The 18,819-nt window shown below is 36.6% G+C and overlaps 1 protein-coding gene across 4 annotated transcripts in view; it reads left to right on the top strand.

The window, feature by feature from the left end:
- ERCC8 (ERCC excision repair 8, CSA ubiquitin ligase complex subunit) overlaps positions 1-18,069 on the top strand; it is a 57,529-nt gene extending 39,460 nt beyond the window's left edge. For all 4 annotated transcript variants that reach the window (XM_065905262.1, XM_065905260.1, XM_065905261.1 and 1 more), the window contains 2 exons: positions 4,952-5,035; positions 9,669-18,069. In XM_065905262.1, the coding sequence (XP_065761334.1) occupies positions 4,952-5,035; positions 9,669-9,737 (153 nt within the window). In that variant the 3' untranslated portion in view covers positions 9,738-18,069. The remainder of the gene's footprint in view (positions 1-4,951; positions 5,036-9,668) is intronic.
- Positions 18,070-18,819: the final 750 nt, after the last annotated feature.

Below are 18,819 nucleotides of genomic sequence, written 5' to 3'. Positions count from 1 at the left end.
TGGACTATAGCCTATTAGGCTCCTCTGTCCATGGGTTATTGCCAGGGAGGGACTTTATCACCTATTCAGTCACTCATTAATAGGCACTACTTAATCTGTGTCTGACACTATGAAGTAAGATATACAGGGCTAGTTTTCAGCTAGCACACATCTATATGGCAGTATTCGTTATTAAAATACTCAAACACATATCCTTTAGTTTGTTACGTAGCTGTTGTACTAAGCGCCTTACATGACCTCCAGCTTCACCTCATCTCCTGGAGCCTCCTAGACCTCACTTCAACCCAGTAACTAAGAGGGACCTTTGAAACCCTGCTTCTACTCTATGTCCAGTATCTCTTCTGATGGCCAGTGTCCTGATGTACTACTTATTAACTATTTTTAGTGTTACTTCTGGGGAAATAGTACTAAGGCAACCAGGGGGTGATAGAACTTGCCTCAGATCTGCAAGTAGATTGACAGAGGGTGATTGTCCATCCAAAGAAATTTGTAGAATACAGTACTTTTCTTATCCAGAGTCACTAGAGACAAAGCCAAGATTTTAATTCAAGTATTCTGACTACCAGCTGTTGCTTTCCACCTAATCAGAGCTTCCTAGCAGATGTTCCTGCTAGGAATATTGGACTGAAAGTGAGTGAAGAATGGATTAGAACAGATTAAAAGTAAGTAAAGATAATTGATTCCTCTCAGTCCCTGAAATCGCTGGAACAGGCCTAGGATAGCCAGAAAGCTGAGGCCAGTTGCCTCCTGACAAATACCATTTCTATATGTGCTATGTGCTAAGAAAGATTTGAATTACTTTATTATATCAAAAAGCTTCCAGCTCTTATCCCATTCCATCTATTATGATTTCTGAAAAGGAAGATAATTGTAAATCTAAATTGCAAAAGTAAAAGAATAGTGCTTTTGCATCCATTTAGCAGCAGAACCCATTTACCAATTATATATTACACAAAAACTCGCTATCTGAAAATAAAATTGATATTTATAGTAATTCTGCTATAAATATAAAAATTTGAAGATATATCCAACATCAAAATAAATAATGATAATAGTTGATTATTTTCTTTTAACTAGAATAGGGATCCCTGAATCCATTCTGCTACTAGTAATTAACCTGGAAGTAATTAACTTGGAAGTCTGATGAGGAAGGGAATATTTACATAGTCTCAAAGTTGCACCCTACAACATATTAATTACAAAGATAAAATAATTTTACCTTTAATAAGACTGGCATGCTTCAGCTTAGTCAAATTGTCAAAGTGTATGGGATATTCCTGGCAAAGATATAGTACCTTAATTTAATCATGAAAAAACAAGGTTACCTGACTTTAGTATGTCTTGAGTATATAATCTTGTCTTCTCAGGAAGTAAATTGCTCTACAGCACTGGGCATATGAAAATATCTTTGCACCATCCACAGTAACCATGCATTCTAAATTTTAAATAGTACAGTCTGTAGAATTTTGTTCCATTTAGGAAATTTGATAATGTGTAGCTAAGTATAATTTACCTAATTTTCTTTACATCTATATTTCCTATAAGTTACTTAATAATCTTATTTTCCCTTTACCAAGAACCTTTACTTTTATTTTTTTAGAAAAATGCTGATTGTACCACGCCTCAAATAGCTTTTGAGATGAAAAAAAAAAACTAAATAATTTAATACCAGATCAGAAAGAAAGTTGTAGTGTTAGAAATATTTGTGCAGAAATACATCTGTGAGAAAAGTAAAACAGTCAGTCAGAGTTTTAACTTAACATTTTGCTGATTTTTCTTTTTAGCCCTTATTCTTTACTTAGTAGCTTTTTAAAAAATTGAGCTACTGTTTTATATCTTGCTTTTTTTTTTCAGTCTGTATTTGGTTTATATCCTGCTCCTTTCTCTTGACAATATGAATGTTTTCCAGTGCCATTAAATATTCTTCAAAAATAAATTTAGTGGCTATATAGTATCATATCATATTAATGCAGCATAAATTTATATATAAATCATAACCCTGGACAATAATATTTGGGAAATTATTGTTTTATTATAAATATAATATTGGTGATAATAACATTGAATTTCATATGTGTCTTTAGCATGACTTCTTAGAAATGTATGCAGAAACTTCTGTCACATACAGAGATTTCAGTCTCTGAAAGGATTATATCAATTTATACCCTCTGTATGTGAGAGTATCTATTTCACTGCCCCATAGAAATATTTTTAGTACTAGCCAATATAACATATTTCTGAAGTTTTCTCAGAAGAAGAATGAACATTGTTCAGCATGTACAGACACCATATCCAAAAAGACATTGTCATTGACTGCATCAGTCCAAGCTTATAAAATAAGCTTCTCAACAAGCATGGCATATGACTCTTAATGCTCTTCAGCAGCTAGTTGGGCAGTTTTGAGCTAAATAAAACTTTTTTTTAATTCCTGGCCTATTTTAGCTAGAAACTCTTACAGTTTCTGCAAAGTAGTTACCTGAGGAGGCTTTACAAATAGCTGAGGAAAGAAGAAAAGCAAAATGCAAGGGAAAAATGAAAAAATACATCCAACAGAATGCAGAGTTCTACAGAATAGCAAAGAGATGGGAAAGCTTTCTTAAATGAACAGTGCAAAAAAAAATAGAGGAAAACAATATAATGTGTAAGACTAGAGATCTTTTCAAGAAAATTGGAGATATCAAGGGAACATTTCATGCAAGGATGGGCATGATAAAGGACAGAAATGGTAAGGACCTAACAGAAGCAGAACAGATTAAGAAGAGGTGGCAAGAATACACAGAAGAATTATACAAAAAACGTCTTAATGACCTGGATAACCACAGTTGTGTGGTCACCCACCTAGAGTTGGACATTTTGGAGTGTGAAGTCCAGTGGGCCTTAAGAAGCATTACTGCCAACAAAGTTAGCGGAAGTCATGGAATTAAGCTGAGCTATTTAAAATCCTAAAAGATGATGCTGTTAAAGTGCTGCACTCAATATGTCAGCAAATTTGGAAAACTCAGCAGCGAGCACAGATCTGGAAAAGTTCAGTTTTCATTCCAATCCTGAAGAAGGGCAATGACAAACAATGTTCAAAGCACTTACTTCACTTACTAGCAAAATTATGTTCAAAATTCTTCGAGCTAATGTCTCCAGCAGTACGTGAATCAAGAACTTCCAGATGTACAAGCTGGGTTTAGAAAAGACAGAGAGGAACAGAGATCAAATTGCCAACATTCGTTGGATCATGGAGAAAGCAAGGGAGTTCCAAAAATACATCTACTTCAGCTTCATTGACTATGCTAAAGCCTTTGACTGTGTGGGTTACAACAAAATGTGGAGAATTCTGACAGAGATGAGAGTACCAAACCATCTTACCTATCTCCTGAGAAACTAGTATGCAGGTAAAGAAACAACAGTTAGAACCAGACATGGAACAACTGACTCATTCCAAATTGGGAAAAGAGTATGACCAGGCTGTATATTGTCACCTTGCTTATCTAACTTATACACAGAGTAGGAGTGAAGTCGCTTAGTCGTGTCTAACTCTTTGCAACCCCGTAGACTATAGCCTCCAAGGCTTCTCCATCCATGGGATTTTCCAGGCAAGAGTACTGGAGTGGGTTACCATTTCCTTCTTCCAGAGATCTTCCCGACCCAGGGATCAAATCCAGGTCTCCCACATTGCGGGCAGACGCTTTACCCTCTGAGCCACCAGAGAAGCCCATATGCAGAGTCCATCATGTGAAATGCCAGGCTGGATGAATCCCAAGCTGGAATCACGATTGCTGGGAAAAATATCAACAACCTCAGATATGCAGATGATACCACTCTAATGGCAAAAAGTGAAGAACTAAAGAGCCTCTTGATGAAAGTGAAAGAGGAGAGTGAATAAAGCTGGCCTGAAACTCAGCATTCAAAAAAACTAAGATTATGGCATCCACTTCCATCACTTCATGACAAATAGAAGGGGGAAAAGTGGAAGCAGTATCAGATTTTCTTTTCTTGGACTCTTAAAATCACTGCAGGTAGTGACAAATTAAAATTAAAGCCCTGAAATTAAAAGATGCTTGCTCCTTGGAAGAAAAGCTATGACAAATCTAGACAGCATATTAAAAGGGAAAGACATCATTTTGCCCACAAAGGTCCTTATAGTCAAAGCTATGGTTTTTCCATTAGTCATGTGTGGACGTGAGAGTTGGACCAGAAAAAATGCTGAGCACTGAAAACTTGATACCTTCAAATTGTGGTGCTGAAGAAGACTCTTGAGAGTCCCTTGGACTGCAAGGAGGTCAAACCAGTCGATTTGATTGGTCAAACCTATCAAACCAGTTGATTTCCTACCCTGAATATTCACTGGAAGGACTGATGCTGAAGTTCCAATACTTTGGCCTCCTGATGCAAAGAGCCGACTAACTGGAAAAGATCCTGAGGCTGGGAAAGATTGAAAGCTAAAGAAGAGGGCAGTAGAGGATGCCGTGGTTAGATAGCATCACCAACTCAATGGACATGAATTTGAGCAAATTCTGAGAGATAGTGGATGACAGAGGACCCTGGTGTGCTACTGTCCATGAGGTCACAGAGAGTCAGGCACAACTTAGCAACTGAACAACAGCATATGGTTTCTTCATTGAAAGCCTTTATTAAAGTTCAGTTATTGATGCAACCATGTTTTATTCTCTGACACTTGAAATATAGATACAATTGATTAAAAAAAAACTATGGCGATGGTTTTTGTGAATTTTAATCATGTAAGCAAATTCTAACATATCCTAATACTATTTTAAAATACAAAACAAAGTTTTACTATTTCTTAAACAAAAGAAAGGGGCATCAATCCAGTTTCTTTGGGGAATAGAAATAGATTTCATCTAATCTAACGTAAGAGTTAGTCATTTAAAAAATTGTTCATTTCACATTGGCATCAGCTTTCAACTGACCCACAACCACATCTTTGTTTTCTGTATTATAGGAACTTTACAGTGGTAGCAGAGACTGCAATATTCTTGCTTGGGTACCATCCTTATGTGATTCAGTTCCTGATGATGATGATGAGGTAAATATTATTTATACAAGTTGTACAGTGACTTCTAAATAATAAAAATCTTTTTACTAATTTACTTTAAATGGGAGAGGCTTTTAAAGCATTTCTTGCTATTTTCTGATTGTTTAAATAATTTACCTGTATAATACATTGGGAAAATTCAAAAAGTATTGAGAATGAAATAAATTTCTGAAGTTTATCAATTACTTTTAACATTTTTATTTACTTCATTCTTGTTTTTTCCTGTGCATATTTTTAACATAGTTAATATCACGCTTGAGCATACAGCTTAGCATCCTTCTTAGATTTTTTCCATGTCATTAATAACTATTTGTAAACATTGTCTTTAATAATATAGCTTTCTGTCACTCTTACTTAAATTTCCTTAAACATTTACCTTTTTTGAAGACATTTCTTTTGATCGTTATAAACAAACCAATTTATAGCTATTCACAAATTATTTATATTTCTGACTCCTTCTTTGGTTATATTCCTAGAAGTAGATTTATCTTGTTTTCTTTCAAGTTTTTTTTGTTGTTGTTTAATATTTTTGGCCACGCTTTGTGGCATGTAGGATCTTAGTTCCCCAACCAGGGATCAAACCCATACTTCCTACAGTGGAAGCATGGAGTCTTAACCAGTGGATCCCCAGGGAAGTGCCACGACTTCTTGGGGCTTGAGTTATCTTGTATGACATTTTTAAGGCTCTTTATTCACACTGTCAAATTTTATCAGTTTGCACTTTTACCAAATAAATTAGTGTAAATATGATACTGTGAATAAAGAACCTGAAAAATGTTGTGGGAAAACAAAGATAAATAAGACATGATCTCTGGTCTTAAGTAGTAGCCTCTTAATTTTTCTATTTTCATGTCAAGCTATCTAAAGGTGAAATTTTATAGATGTGTGTCTAATTTGGTTTAGTATGACCTTGAGTAGTTTTAGTACACAGCTGCTTTAAAAACTGAATTTTTTTTTTATACAAAGCTTATAATGTTAATTACTGTGTCCTGCTGTTGGGGAATTATTGTATACATTAAATCTAACTTATAACACTAGGCCACATTAGAATGTTTAGCAATCATTCACCAAATGAAAACTATAAAAATAAAAGTAAATCATCTTTGACCTGTGTATAAAAAAAAAATATTAGAAGAAAACTGAAATTGTTTATCTTATAAAGATGGTATGTGACTCTGATGGTTTATTTCCTTATTATATAATTATGGTGATAGTTTGATTCTTTCCCATCTGGAAGAATTTTTGTATGTAGGCAGTTAAGCTGAACAAGTATAAATCAAATAGGGATGCACAAAAAACAAGGTTTTATATTTAACCCGTTAAAATGCACTATATATGTGCTTTAAGATAGGCACCATTCTCTTTATAAAATGATAAATGCTAAGATTATTTCCACAAAACTTTTGAAGAGTCCTGTGAATGTAGGTAGAACATGAATATGATCATGATGCAGATCTCAGTAGCGTAGTCTGTGTACACAAGACCCTCTTCCTTACATGTATACTTACTATTTAACTGATATTTAGAAGTAGTTTCATCTCACCTCGCAAATGAATGACTGCTGCAGTTCCTCAGAGAGGCAAGTTAACACAAAACACACACATATGTACATTTACACACTCACCTGTCTTTAGTGTCAGGTAAACTCAATAATAGTAATACTGGTAATTGAGTTCAAATTCCAGTTCTACCATTCGTTAATGATCTAGGGCAAGTTTATAATATCATCAAACATCAGAATCATCAAAGTAAAATTGTTCCTAGGTTACCTTTCAGATCGACTTTTGAGATGAGATATACTTCTCCATCAACCAAGACAGAATCCCTTAGGATTGTTTCTTCTGATACTCAACCTATAGAGGAGGATTTATTTCTACCATAAAAACCTGAAGGGCATTCGGCAATAGAAACAGGTTTTATGATCTTTAAGCATAAATCCTATTATTTAATTGACAGGTTGCTTTTTTTTTTTTTTTGCAGAGGAAGTTTGTTTTATTTTTCTGAGGGATCTGGATTCCTTTTGCCCACTCTTCCTAAAATTTGGTCACACTCAAGGCATGCCTGTACAATTCCTAATCACTTTTTCCTGCCTGAGATCTCTAGAGTGACTATATTATATTCTAAATCTGACCTCTCATCAAGAATCTTACTTTTATTTTGACAGTTACACAATATGTAGCTGTTTTATTTAGATGTATAATCTTGGGGTCTTTCCTGGTAGCTCTGTGGTAAAGAATCTGCCTGCCCGTGCAGGAGACGCTAGTTCGATTCCTGGATTGGGAAGATCCCCTGGAGAAGGAAATGGCAACTCACTTCAGTATCCTCATCTAGGAAACCCCATGGACAGAGGAGCATGGCGGGCTACCGTCCATGGGGTTGCAAGAGAGTCAGACTAAACAACAGCGATAAGATGTGTAATTACTTTCTGTATTCACACAACCCTATGTTCTACCTATAAAGACTTTCCACTAATTACCAGTAAAAAAAATTTTGAATTTATCAAATTTAGTAAGATACATGTGTAGAAGATGTTAAAATTGTTTTCATTCTTCCTTCCCATTCTATGGACCTGAACTAGATCCCCTTTTAACTCTTACTTCCCTTCACAACTCAGTAGAACAGGCAGGCTGGTTAAGTAGAGATGGATATGTTCAAGCAGAGACAGAATGTCCACTAGGAGGAGATGTTGTAGAGAAAACTGAAGTAGTGGATCCATAGGTCTCAAACAGTACTATATCATGTGTGACTTTTTACTGCAGCTTTTAATTATAAGTAAGATGTTTTATTTGTGATTTTTAGCAAAAAAATGTATTTCTAATAGTAGTGTAATACATTCATATTTTTTTCTTTACTACTATAAATATAGTAAAATTTATATGCAACTGCATTTCTAGTTTTCACTTAATTATTTTTGTTTGCCTACCATAGCAACAGTAATTTACATTAAAATATAATTCTGCTTCTCTGTTGATTCTCCAAATGAAATTTAGTGCTTAATAGGGTATATATTGGGCTTTCAGAGTGAAATTAGGAGACATGGCCTTTGTGTGACTTATCTACCTAAGGACATTTTAAGTAGACATCTAAGGCAGAGTTAAAGGCTTTTAGAGATAGAGTAGGGAAAAATAATCACCTCACCACAGAGGACAGTGCGTCTTTAAATAAACTCAGTAAATAACCTAACTTGGTAGGTAAATCATAAACCCAGAAAGGTAGGAATTTCAGTAAATGCTTGGTTGAAAGAATAAACAGACTTCAATATGCCACTCTTGCATATCAGTGGACTGCTACTAGAAATAAGTGAATAGTTAGCTAAGCTTTGATAATAGTTTTAGATCTGGACACAGGGTATAATGGAATTTTGCTTGAACAACTAAGTGACAATGGCCAACATTATTAGATTAAGTAAAGGACTCAGATCCATCGCGTTCACAGCTATAAAGAATACCTAAATTATTATATTGTTTTCTGACTATCCTGGCTGATACTTGGGAAATTTACTGGAAACAGCCACTTTTTTCTAGTGTTATCATTGTTTGAATCTTAAGAGTCTAAGTCATCATGTTCATCAAAAAGGAAATGAACATTCTCAAATATGTAGTAAGGGTTACCCTTAACATAAAATATTGGTATATGTTGTAAAATGTAATACTTCTAAAATAATTTAAGAATAAGTACTAATATGTTATTGGGTTTGGGATATGAACAAACTGACAGTAAATGTAAAAACTGCAAAATAGGAAGCACACATGATTCATAAAACCTAGGTACTCAAAAACAACAACAAAAGAGATCATTTCAAAGTCCCTTAATCATTTGCCTAAGAATAAGAAGGTAGCCATTCAAACAAATTCCCCAAATAAGTGAATTGATTTGAACTACTACAAATATTAAAATTCCTCTATTGCTGATTACATTTATTTAGGTACAGCTCTAAAGTTGCAAGAATACTGTGATGTTTTGTTGTTTTTGAAACACCATCTAATGCATATTCTTTTTCAAAGAATTCTCCCAGGGAAACCGGTGTGCTAATGACCAAATGTTACCAAATCTAACACATTTTGTCTGTCTTTTTCCACTACTTTATTAGCTATAATAACAAACAAACAAACCTCACTACTTCATACCAAAAGGAACATTGTTCCATTTGTTGAACACCTTATTCCCTGTATATGAATTTTGCTTATTTATAAAAATCAGGCCCATCAAAACAGTAAAAATTGCTCACTTTAATATTTTGGGCTGTCAAGCCAGCCTACAGACCTGAGTCCAGTCTTAGCCACATGGATATGAGTGTGCCCTGTACTCCTGGTAACTCCAAAGGGTTATTTTTTAAAATGCCTTAATAATAGTAACAGCATCCTGTGTGTGTGTCTGTGTGTAAGGTAACTACTTTGAAGGAAACAGAGAATTTGAATAAAGTCTGATATGTCTATTTAAAATGAAATTGCATTGTTTTATATTGAATGTGGGTGTTTCTTAAGTTACTTTTGATTTTAAATGAACAATTATATAGTTTCTTTCAAAATAATCTAGTTGCTTTTATCTGATTTCATAACTATATTGTGAGCCTAAAATTATGAGGTAGAATAATCGAATCTTTCTTTTTTGCTTCCTTTTTTAGACTTCAACCAGATCACAGTTAAATCCAGCATTTGAAGATGCCTGGAGCAGCAGTGACGAGGAAGGATGAATATTGTTCTTAGTACCCTTTTTGTCTCTATCAAAACTTTTAAAACTGGACTATTTTATCTTTTCAGTTGTCCAGTTCAGTTCTGTTCAGTCGGTCAGTCGTGTCCGACTCTTTGCGACCCCATGGACTGCAGCACGCCAGGGCTCCCTGTCCATCACCGACTCCCGGAGTTTACTCAAAGTCATGTCCATTGAGTCAGTGATGCCATCCTCTGTCGTCCCCTTCTCCTCTTGCCTTTAATCTTTCCCAGCATCAGGGTCTTTTCCAATGAGTCAGCTCTTCGCATGAGCTGGCCAAAGTATTGGAGTTTCAGCTTCAGCATCGATCCTTCCAATTAATATCAGAATTGATTTCCTTTAGGATGGACTGGTTTCATCTCCTTGCAGTTCAAGGGACTCTCAAGAGTCTTCTCCAACACCACAGTTCAAAAGCATCAATTCTTTGGTGCTCAGCATTCTTTATAGTCCAACTCTCACATCCAAACATGACTACTGGAAAAACCATAGCCTTGACTAGATGGACCTATCTTGTCCAGTGACAGCTAAATGAGCCATGAATTTGAGTGATTGTTTTCCCTTTTGTCTTAAAATAAGGTTAATATTTGCATGAAGTCCTAAAACAAAGTTCAGTATAGTTTATTTAATGAGAACATTTTTTCTTAACCCTAGTTGCTATGGCTTGCTGCAGCCACTATAGTACAAGGAGACAGGTTGTGGTATCCTCTTTGTGGGACCTGAGCAGATTGTCTGAACGATAAGATGCAGTCTTAGAGGATGAGCAAGCAGAGGTTATCAGCACTGACTTTCTCCTGCTGGTTGTACAGTCACTTTGTTCATTTTCACCTTCAAGGGTGATTTTACTGAGGATTATATAAAAAATTATAGTTGAAAAGTTAGAATCAAAATTGGTTTATTTTTATTAATATGTTGTTTTTGCAGTGGTTTCATTTATTTAACCATTTTCTAGCTTTCTGTTATTTTTTAATTCATTGCCTTCCACAATTGAAAAAATGCATTATAGGAGGTTTTTAACTTAGGAAAAATCCTACATTTCCTTTATTTTAATGCATCAGATGGCAGCTTGAACTACTTTTCTATGAATCTGGTTACTGTGTGACCAAGTCCTACTGTATTCACCAAAGCAGAAAATATCCTGTCAGGTAATTGGGTTTAAACATGAAATGTCATAAAATTTCACTTTTTTTGTTGGGGTATAGCTGATTAACATTGTCAAATGTCAGAAAATTTCTATTTTATTTTCTGCTCTGTATCATAACCCACAAATGATTATCATGAGCCTAGTCTTATATTCCCTTTCTTTCTGATTCTTATCAATAGGAGACTAGTTAATGAGGTTTTTGTGAGCTTGACCAAGTATACAGTTGAGTTTTCAATGTGTAACTGTTAGGCCTCATATCAGAGCTTTCTGGCCAAATGTTTTCCTTATGTTTACTTTATAGTTGCATCCTTTTAAAGCCCTGACCATTTGACTCTCACTTTTTCTCCTCTTAGTGGGGATTCTTATAACCTTTAAGAATGCTGTTAAAATTGGAATTTTTTTTTTTTAATTTTAAGAAAGAAGTCTTTCTACAAACTGCAAATACTGTATAAATAACTGGCTACATTTTTAAAAGATCCATCTGCTGGGGATGAGGAATGTCAGCCCTCCTAGTGCCGTGGACAAGTCTAATCCACTGACCAGGCAGTGCTGGCAAGCATTGAGGCCATACTAGTACCTAGTGTCTGTGACGTTATATGTTCCTATAGGCGTCCATAAACCATTTCCCTTTCCCCCCTCTGAGCTTTTCTGAGTCAAATTTCAGCCTGTTCCTCAAAGTAGTAAGAGATGACTCCACCTGAACACTTGCTTAGGTGTTGTAGGCCATTTGTGGGTTTGATGTGAGGGCCTTCTCAGGAGATCATGGCTTCCTACAAACACTGTTGTTCAGGTCACAATCTTCTCTGCCATGCGTGCTTGCTGCTATCACGAGCAACTCATTCCCCAACCTAGTAGGGTGTATGAGGTCCCTTGCCCAGAGACCTGTGTCTCAAATGAAAAGGAGGAGAAAAGGAAAGGAGCACCTGGTTCCAGCATGCCCCCCCAAAAAACCCTGAGGAGTTGATCCAATTAATGTTAAAAATGCAAAGCACTTGATCCATGTACATGGGCTCTCCTAAGAGCTGCTACTTAGCAATATGCAAGGAGTCTCATACGCAAATGTAAAAGATAAGCTGATGCCACCGTTGCTTTTCTAGATATAGACACTAGCCCCGCTAAAGTTGATTAGGACACCCTAGAGAAGGGGCACTGATCACAGAGAGGCTACTAGGGACCAACAGGTGCTTATCAGGTAAACACCGAAAAGAAAACAATGGAAAAGTTTTAGTGAGTTAGAGAGAGAAGTCTTTCTGTAAGTTTTTTTAAAAAAGGTGGCATCGTGAGAAAGGGACTGATTACTCCTTGGACAGGGGCAATCCCAGGGATAGGTTAACTAGAAGTACCTGACCCCTTCAGCCTCCCTCTTTTCCTCTTAACAGCCAGAAAAAGTAAAGACTGTACCTTCAGGATACAAAAATCTAAAACAGGAAGAGAACAGAAAAACTGACTGCCACTTTAGGTGGCTACAGCCCAGGGGAGAAAAAAGAGGGAACTTTAAATCTTAGGTATAAGCAAGTGCCAGTTTAGCAAACAATGCTAACTCTAGATTACTGATTTAAAAGCAAAAACAGATAAAAGGTAATTGAATAATATATACATAAATATAATATTAAAACAAAACTTTTAATTTGATCCAGTTGGAAATCCAAAATTTATATAGTAAATGAATATACTAAAGAGTTTGTATAACAAAAAGATTAAAATGGTAACTTATGTTGGATTACTACAGCATTAACAACATCCCACCATTGGGGGCCCCCATACTCAATATCCAGTATTATTTCTTTTAAATTTTATTGAAGTATAGTTGATTTACCGTGTTGTCTTAATTCCTGCTGTAACAGCAAAGTGATTCAGTTATATCCATATAAATATTCTTTTTCATATTCTTTTCCATTATGGTTTATCACAGGATATTGAGTACAGTTCCCTGTACACTACAGTAGGACCTGTATTTTATCCATCCTGTATATAGGAGTTTGTATCTGCTCCTCCCAAACTTCTCCTCTCCCTCCTCTACCCACCTCTCCTTTGGCAACCACTTGTCTGTACTCAGTGCCTGTGAGTCTGGTCCTGTTTTGTCCCTTCCTGTGCTCAGTTGTGTCTGACTGCTTGCAACCCCTTGGACTACAGCCCGCCAGGCTCCTCTGTCCTTGAAATTTTCCAGGCAAGAATACTTGAGTTGGTTGCCATTTCTTTCTCCAGGGGCTCTTCCCAAGCCAGGGATCAAACCTGCATCTCTTACATCGCCTGCATTGGCAAGTGGCTTCTTTACCACTGCACTACCTGGGAAGCTTATTTTAGATTCCATATATGAGTGGTGTCATATATTTCCTATCTCTTTCTGACTTTGCTTACTGTGATAATCTCTAGGTCCATCCATATTGCTGCAAATGGCATCTCATTCTTTTGAATAGCTGAGTAATATTCCATTGTGTGTGTGTGTGTGTGTGTGTGTGTGTGTGTGTGTGTATGGCGTATCTTCTTTATCCATTCATTTGTTGATAGACTTTTAGGCTGTTTCCGTGTCTTGACTGTTGTAAACAGTGCTGCTATGAACATAGAGGTACATGTATCCTTTCGAAATACAGTTTTGTCTGGGTGTATGCCCAGGAGTGGAATTGCATATGGCAATAGAGTTGCCTTTTTTAGTTTGTTGAGGAAACTCCATACTGTTTTCCATAATGACTGCACCAGTTTACATTCCTACCAGCAGTGTAGGAGGGTTCCCTTTTCTCCACAACCTCTCCAGCATTTATTTGAGGACTTTTTAATGATGGTCATTCTGAACAGTGTGAGGTGGTACTTCGTTATAGTTTTGAATATCCAATATTATTGAAATTCCTGATTCTATTCAGTCAGCAACTGGTAAATATCTTACCCCTGAAAATGTGGCTAACATGTTCTGTTCAATGCCTATTTCACCATCCTCTAACTGCTCTTTGCCTTCACTTCAAAGAGACACAATAAACCTTTTCCAGACTGTCCATCCTCAGCAGCTTTGCCGTCACACAGTCTTGGCAGACGGGATCTCAACTGCATCCACCTTCTTCCAGGAGCAGAGGTGTGGGTTTACATTAATTGCATCCTCCTCCAAGGCTATTCATTTGATATACATTTAAGGGATACGGGTCTAACATCTTTATACTTTCGGGGTTCTGATGGCAAAAAATATTCTTTCTTTACAAATTTTAATACTTCCAAATTAAAATCAACAGTTTCTCCTGTTAGTGGCCTGAAGGACTCTTTCACCAGGGAAATTTTGGTAACCTCTTGTCATACCTCTCGGAATCGCTAGACCACTTAGGATGGATATGTTACCCAAGGGCTTCTGAGGCAAGAAACTGCCCCTCTTAGCTCCATACTATGCTTCTTTAGAAAAACAACAAATGAAGTACATGCTGAGCTCTCTGGAAAATAGAAGCTCTGAGCCTGTGATTTTCCGTACCAACTGCTTGTTAAACATTGGTCATAGAAATAATACACCAGAAACGTGGCATAGCTACTAAGGCCTCTTAGTAAGGCCTCATAGAGCCTCATAGAGCATGGAGCCAAACCTGAGCTCTCTGGTGTATTCCACCTACAGAAGGAGGTGGTGTCCGCTGTCATCAATCCCTTGCTAAATGCCATGGTGCTGGAGAATATCACCCCTCCCCCAGTCCACTTGGCTGCTCAGAATCCACTAGGCACTAACTGAACGAACAGCAGTGGATATTTATAGACTATGCAAGTGGCACTGGCAATCATCACACATGATGGAGCTCAATGGAATGTTGCTGCTTTCCATCTCTTAGCCAGGATATCCCTAATGAATGACAGAACCCAAGAAACAACACACTCAGCCAAGCTGCTGGCCAGCAAGTAGCCCCATTTCACATTTATTATGAACTGTTGGGTCATTGCCTAAAACTGTCCCTTTAAGGGAGAAAAAGCTAACAAAACTTGGGAGTGTCTAGCCTCACAGATACCCAAAATATAAATCACAACCACACATCTCCATGTAATATTTATTGAGGCCATAATACACAATATAATGTACTTCATACTATCAGAGTTACAGATAATAAGTGATAATAACCAAGATACACATTTTACTTCTCTATAAAATACATGGTGCTAATCTTTTGGAAAAAGTATTCAATAGAACTTTCACGTCCCTCGAAGGTACCAAATAGCCAGTTTAATTAAGAGACATAATGGTCTCACATGGCTCCTTTTCAAGTTCCAATCAGGTAAATTGACCCCTAAATGGGTCTGTATCTTGCTCTAGGCCTTCACTCAAGGCTATACACCTCACATCAACTTTTAAAAATTTCCCACCCCTTACATTTAAAGGGGATGTGCATTGCCTTCATGTATATAAAGACTCAGTTTATATGAGGCCCTTTTTATAGTGTCTTCCCGTATCTTTATAAATTTTTTATCATTCCCTCATCCCAGAAGGGCTGGAAGCCGTATCAAGGAGCCCATTAGCCAGGCTGTCCATACACCAGACAGCTGTTCATCTGATAGGGAAACTATTAGAGCCTAAACTTCCACCAAAAACAAAAGCCCTGTCAGTGCAGCTGCATGTATTTTCTGCTGACATCAGTCTTATTGCTACTAGTCTATGTGCTTTCATTCATGTACGTCTAAAGGCCCAAATCCTCTAAATAAGCCGTAGTTTAAACCAAACATGGCAAATGTGAGTCTCACATTCCCTCAAGTGGATACCCTCTTGGAAAGGATACCCTAATCCCACCTCCAAGAGGACGTCTCCTAAACTGAGACCTCGCCCATTGGAGATGACTTCATCCTGACACTAGAACCTCAGCTCCATCAACATACATGGGGTTGCACAAATTGGACACAAGAGATTCTTGCTAAGGATCCCATTACAGCTCTGAGTTTACTGTCTGCTTAGCCCGTGATCCTACTTGTTCTCTGCCAAAAGGTACACCCCCCACTCCTGTGCCTAGAGAAGAATCTAGTAGAGGTCATTGCTATTCGTGTTTTAAATATTAGTGGAGACTGTTGCTTTCCCTGAAATCATTTGCCTCGTATCAGTCAAATCCTTTAACGCTCTGGGGAGAGGACCACTGAGTTTCCAAGGCCTTTTCTTGCTCTCACCTCGTGTGTCTCATCATGCTCACCACAACTACTCTTTCTCCTTGGCTACGCACAATCTCACTAATCTTACATATACTTTACTAATGTGTTAAGTCATATTGCCCAACAGAATAACTGCTGGACCTGTCAACTTGAGAGATGTACATATCATATATACATATTATATATATACAAATAGATATTATCATACCTTTAGCACACTTTCCAACTCCACTTAGATACTGTTGAAAAAAAAAATCTTCAACTGAAGCATTCTTTCTCTTCAGTCTATACTAAAAAGCCCCATTTCACATAGGTAAAATCCTTTAAAGAAAGCCCTGAAGGCAAACCCTTAAACTGTACCAGTTGCATTAATAGATAAAATTAGCTTCAAAGTGAGGACTCTCCCATATAAAGCCTACTGTTGATGAGACACAAGAAAACAAAAACCTGTAGCTCTATTATTTAAAGTCTCAATGAGACAATAATAGAAAAAGCTTGTCTCAACAAACTAATCTCGGTTATCTTTTAAAGAAAAGTCACTATCTCATAGATTAGATATTAAACCAAATGACTGCATAGTTCTAACTCAATAGTTCATCACTGTTCAGTCATATCCTAATACCTGGTTGTTTCTATAAAAGTGATTAGCTGTGGAAGATTAGAAAAGGGAAAGAGATTTCTGTAAGTTATAATTTTTATAAATGTATTGATAAATTTTCTTTCTTTCAATGTAATTTTTTCTCTATATTCACATCTATTTACTGAGCCTGTATTTTAAAACTCTTGAGTATCATTAGAACAGTAAACTTAAAATCATTCAAATCATGCCAGAAATGAAATTGGCGCAAAGCCTGGCATGCTTGAGATTTTCCTTTCAAAAAGTATAGCAGGGAAAGCTAATTGCAAAATAGACAATAATCACTTTGTATAATGAAGAAGGGTCTAGACATCTGAAAGATAAATCTATTGCTAGGATAGAGTTTCTTCTTCTGTTTTAGCTCTGCAAAAAATATTACATTTAAGTGACAAACAGTTCAGTCATGAATATGGCTTTTATTTGCAAAAAATATATGTGGTCTTGTGCTGCCTAGATTGCTGTATTAAACCCTGGTGCCAAGAATTTATTACAAGTCATTTCTGGGAAGGCAAGCTTGTCTGTCTTAGAATATCAGCAGCATCCTCAACTACAGGAGGTATAGTTCTTTTGCTGCCATCTAGTTCCTTCCTTTCTGCTTTTTAAAAACTGGACAATTAGAAAATAGGAAAAAAAAAACACACTAAGGGAAATAATAAAAAACAACTGCGCTGTGACCTCTGTAATTCTCTGTGTGTGGAGTCTACAAATGCCCTGTATACTCCTGACAAATCAGTCTTGTTTATCTTTTAAGAGAGTACTCATAAACTTTGTGCTAGTGGGTTAATACAGCTGTCCCAGTCTGTGCTCTCCCTAAACTTGGAGCTAAATAAATATCACAAGCTTAATGTGGTTTGTTATTTTATCACCAAATACACCAGTCAGTGTTTAAATACCAAATTCCTCAAGCTCCTCATGTTTTCTTATGCCTTGACCGTGTGTTAGCGGTTATTGCATAGGATCTGTAGCCTTGGGCCTGGCCAGTGACTTAGTTTCCTAGGCCTCGGTGGTCAACTGTTAAAGGCAGCAAATGTCTGAGTGTGGCACAGACTGATTGGCACAAGCCACTTCTCTCTTGTTTATCTCATTCGTATAGCAGGAGTTAGCTACAGCACTGCTGTCACCCTTTTGTTCAGACACCAGCAGGAGCAGGAAAGCTGATCCTTCCCCAGTGGCTCACGCCCCACTCTCCAGCTTCTCTTCACCTGCGTAGTCGCATCATCCACTGTCACGTAAATCTGCATCATCTACACGTGTACTGTTAGTGTGCGAAAATGAAGAAATAGATCTTTGAGAATTGAGTTATTAACTATTTTTCTTGTACTGTTTTAATGTCTTTTATATATATTATGTGTGGAAAAAATGTGACTTTCAGTAAATATGGTGGGAAAAAATGTATTAAAAGTAATTCGGTAATATTGTTCTGAACATTAAAGAATGGTAAGTTTATTTTAAAATTGTACTGCTTTCATAAAGAAATAATGAACAATAGACTGCGAATCAGAAGACCTGAGTCTTTGTCTTAGTTTTACTACTAAGTAAACATGTGAAATTTGAATACTATTTTTTTTAACTGGTTTTTTAATTTTTTTCATTAGTTAAAAAAAAGGAAGGGACAGAAAACTGGAGTGGAAAATTGTTAAATTCATTCCTGATCCAGAATCACACATTGTAATATTTAGAAAGCATTTTTAAATGATATTCATGAATTCCCCGGTGGTCCAGTGGTTATGACTCTGCACTTCCACTGCTCAGGGCACAAGTTCAAAACCTGGTTAGTAAACTTAAGATCCCACAAGCTGTGTGGCCAATATATGTGTGAATGGGTTTGTGTGTGTGTTACTTCGGGAATTCCCTCGTGGTGCAGTGGTTAGGATTTCACTCCCTGGCCCAGGAACTAAGATTCTGCAGGCTCCACAACACAGCAAAGCAATTTTTAAATAGTATTCACTGTGTGAAATACATTAACAGAGGTTTATATTCAAGATTAATTGAAGTTCATTAAAGGCAAAAGTAGAGTGTCTTTCTAAAAGGCTCATGAATAATCGTACACTAAATACCCAAATTTTAATGGCATGAACATGGTATTTTTCCTTAAACTAAAGCTTGTAAAGTTCCCATCCAAATTATTATGCAACCACCATTTGATTTAGCAAGTTAGCCTCCCTGTATTAGTTTCATTTGTGGAAAGGGAATAAA

The sequence above is a fragment of the Muntiacus reevesi genome, chromosome 14, assembly GCF_963930625.1.
Source record: "Muntiacus reevesi chromosome 14, mMunRee1.1, whole genome shotgun sequence".
Taxonomy (NCBI): Eukaryota; Metazoa; Chordata; class Mammalia; order Artiodactyla; family Cervidae; genus Muntiacus; species Muntiacus reevesi.
This window is presented reverse-complemented; position numbering and strand designations above follow the sequence as displayed.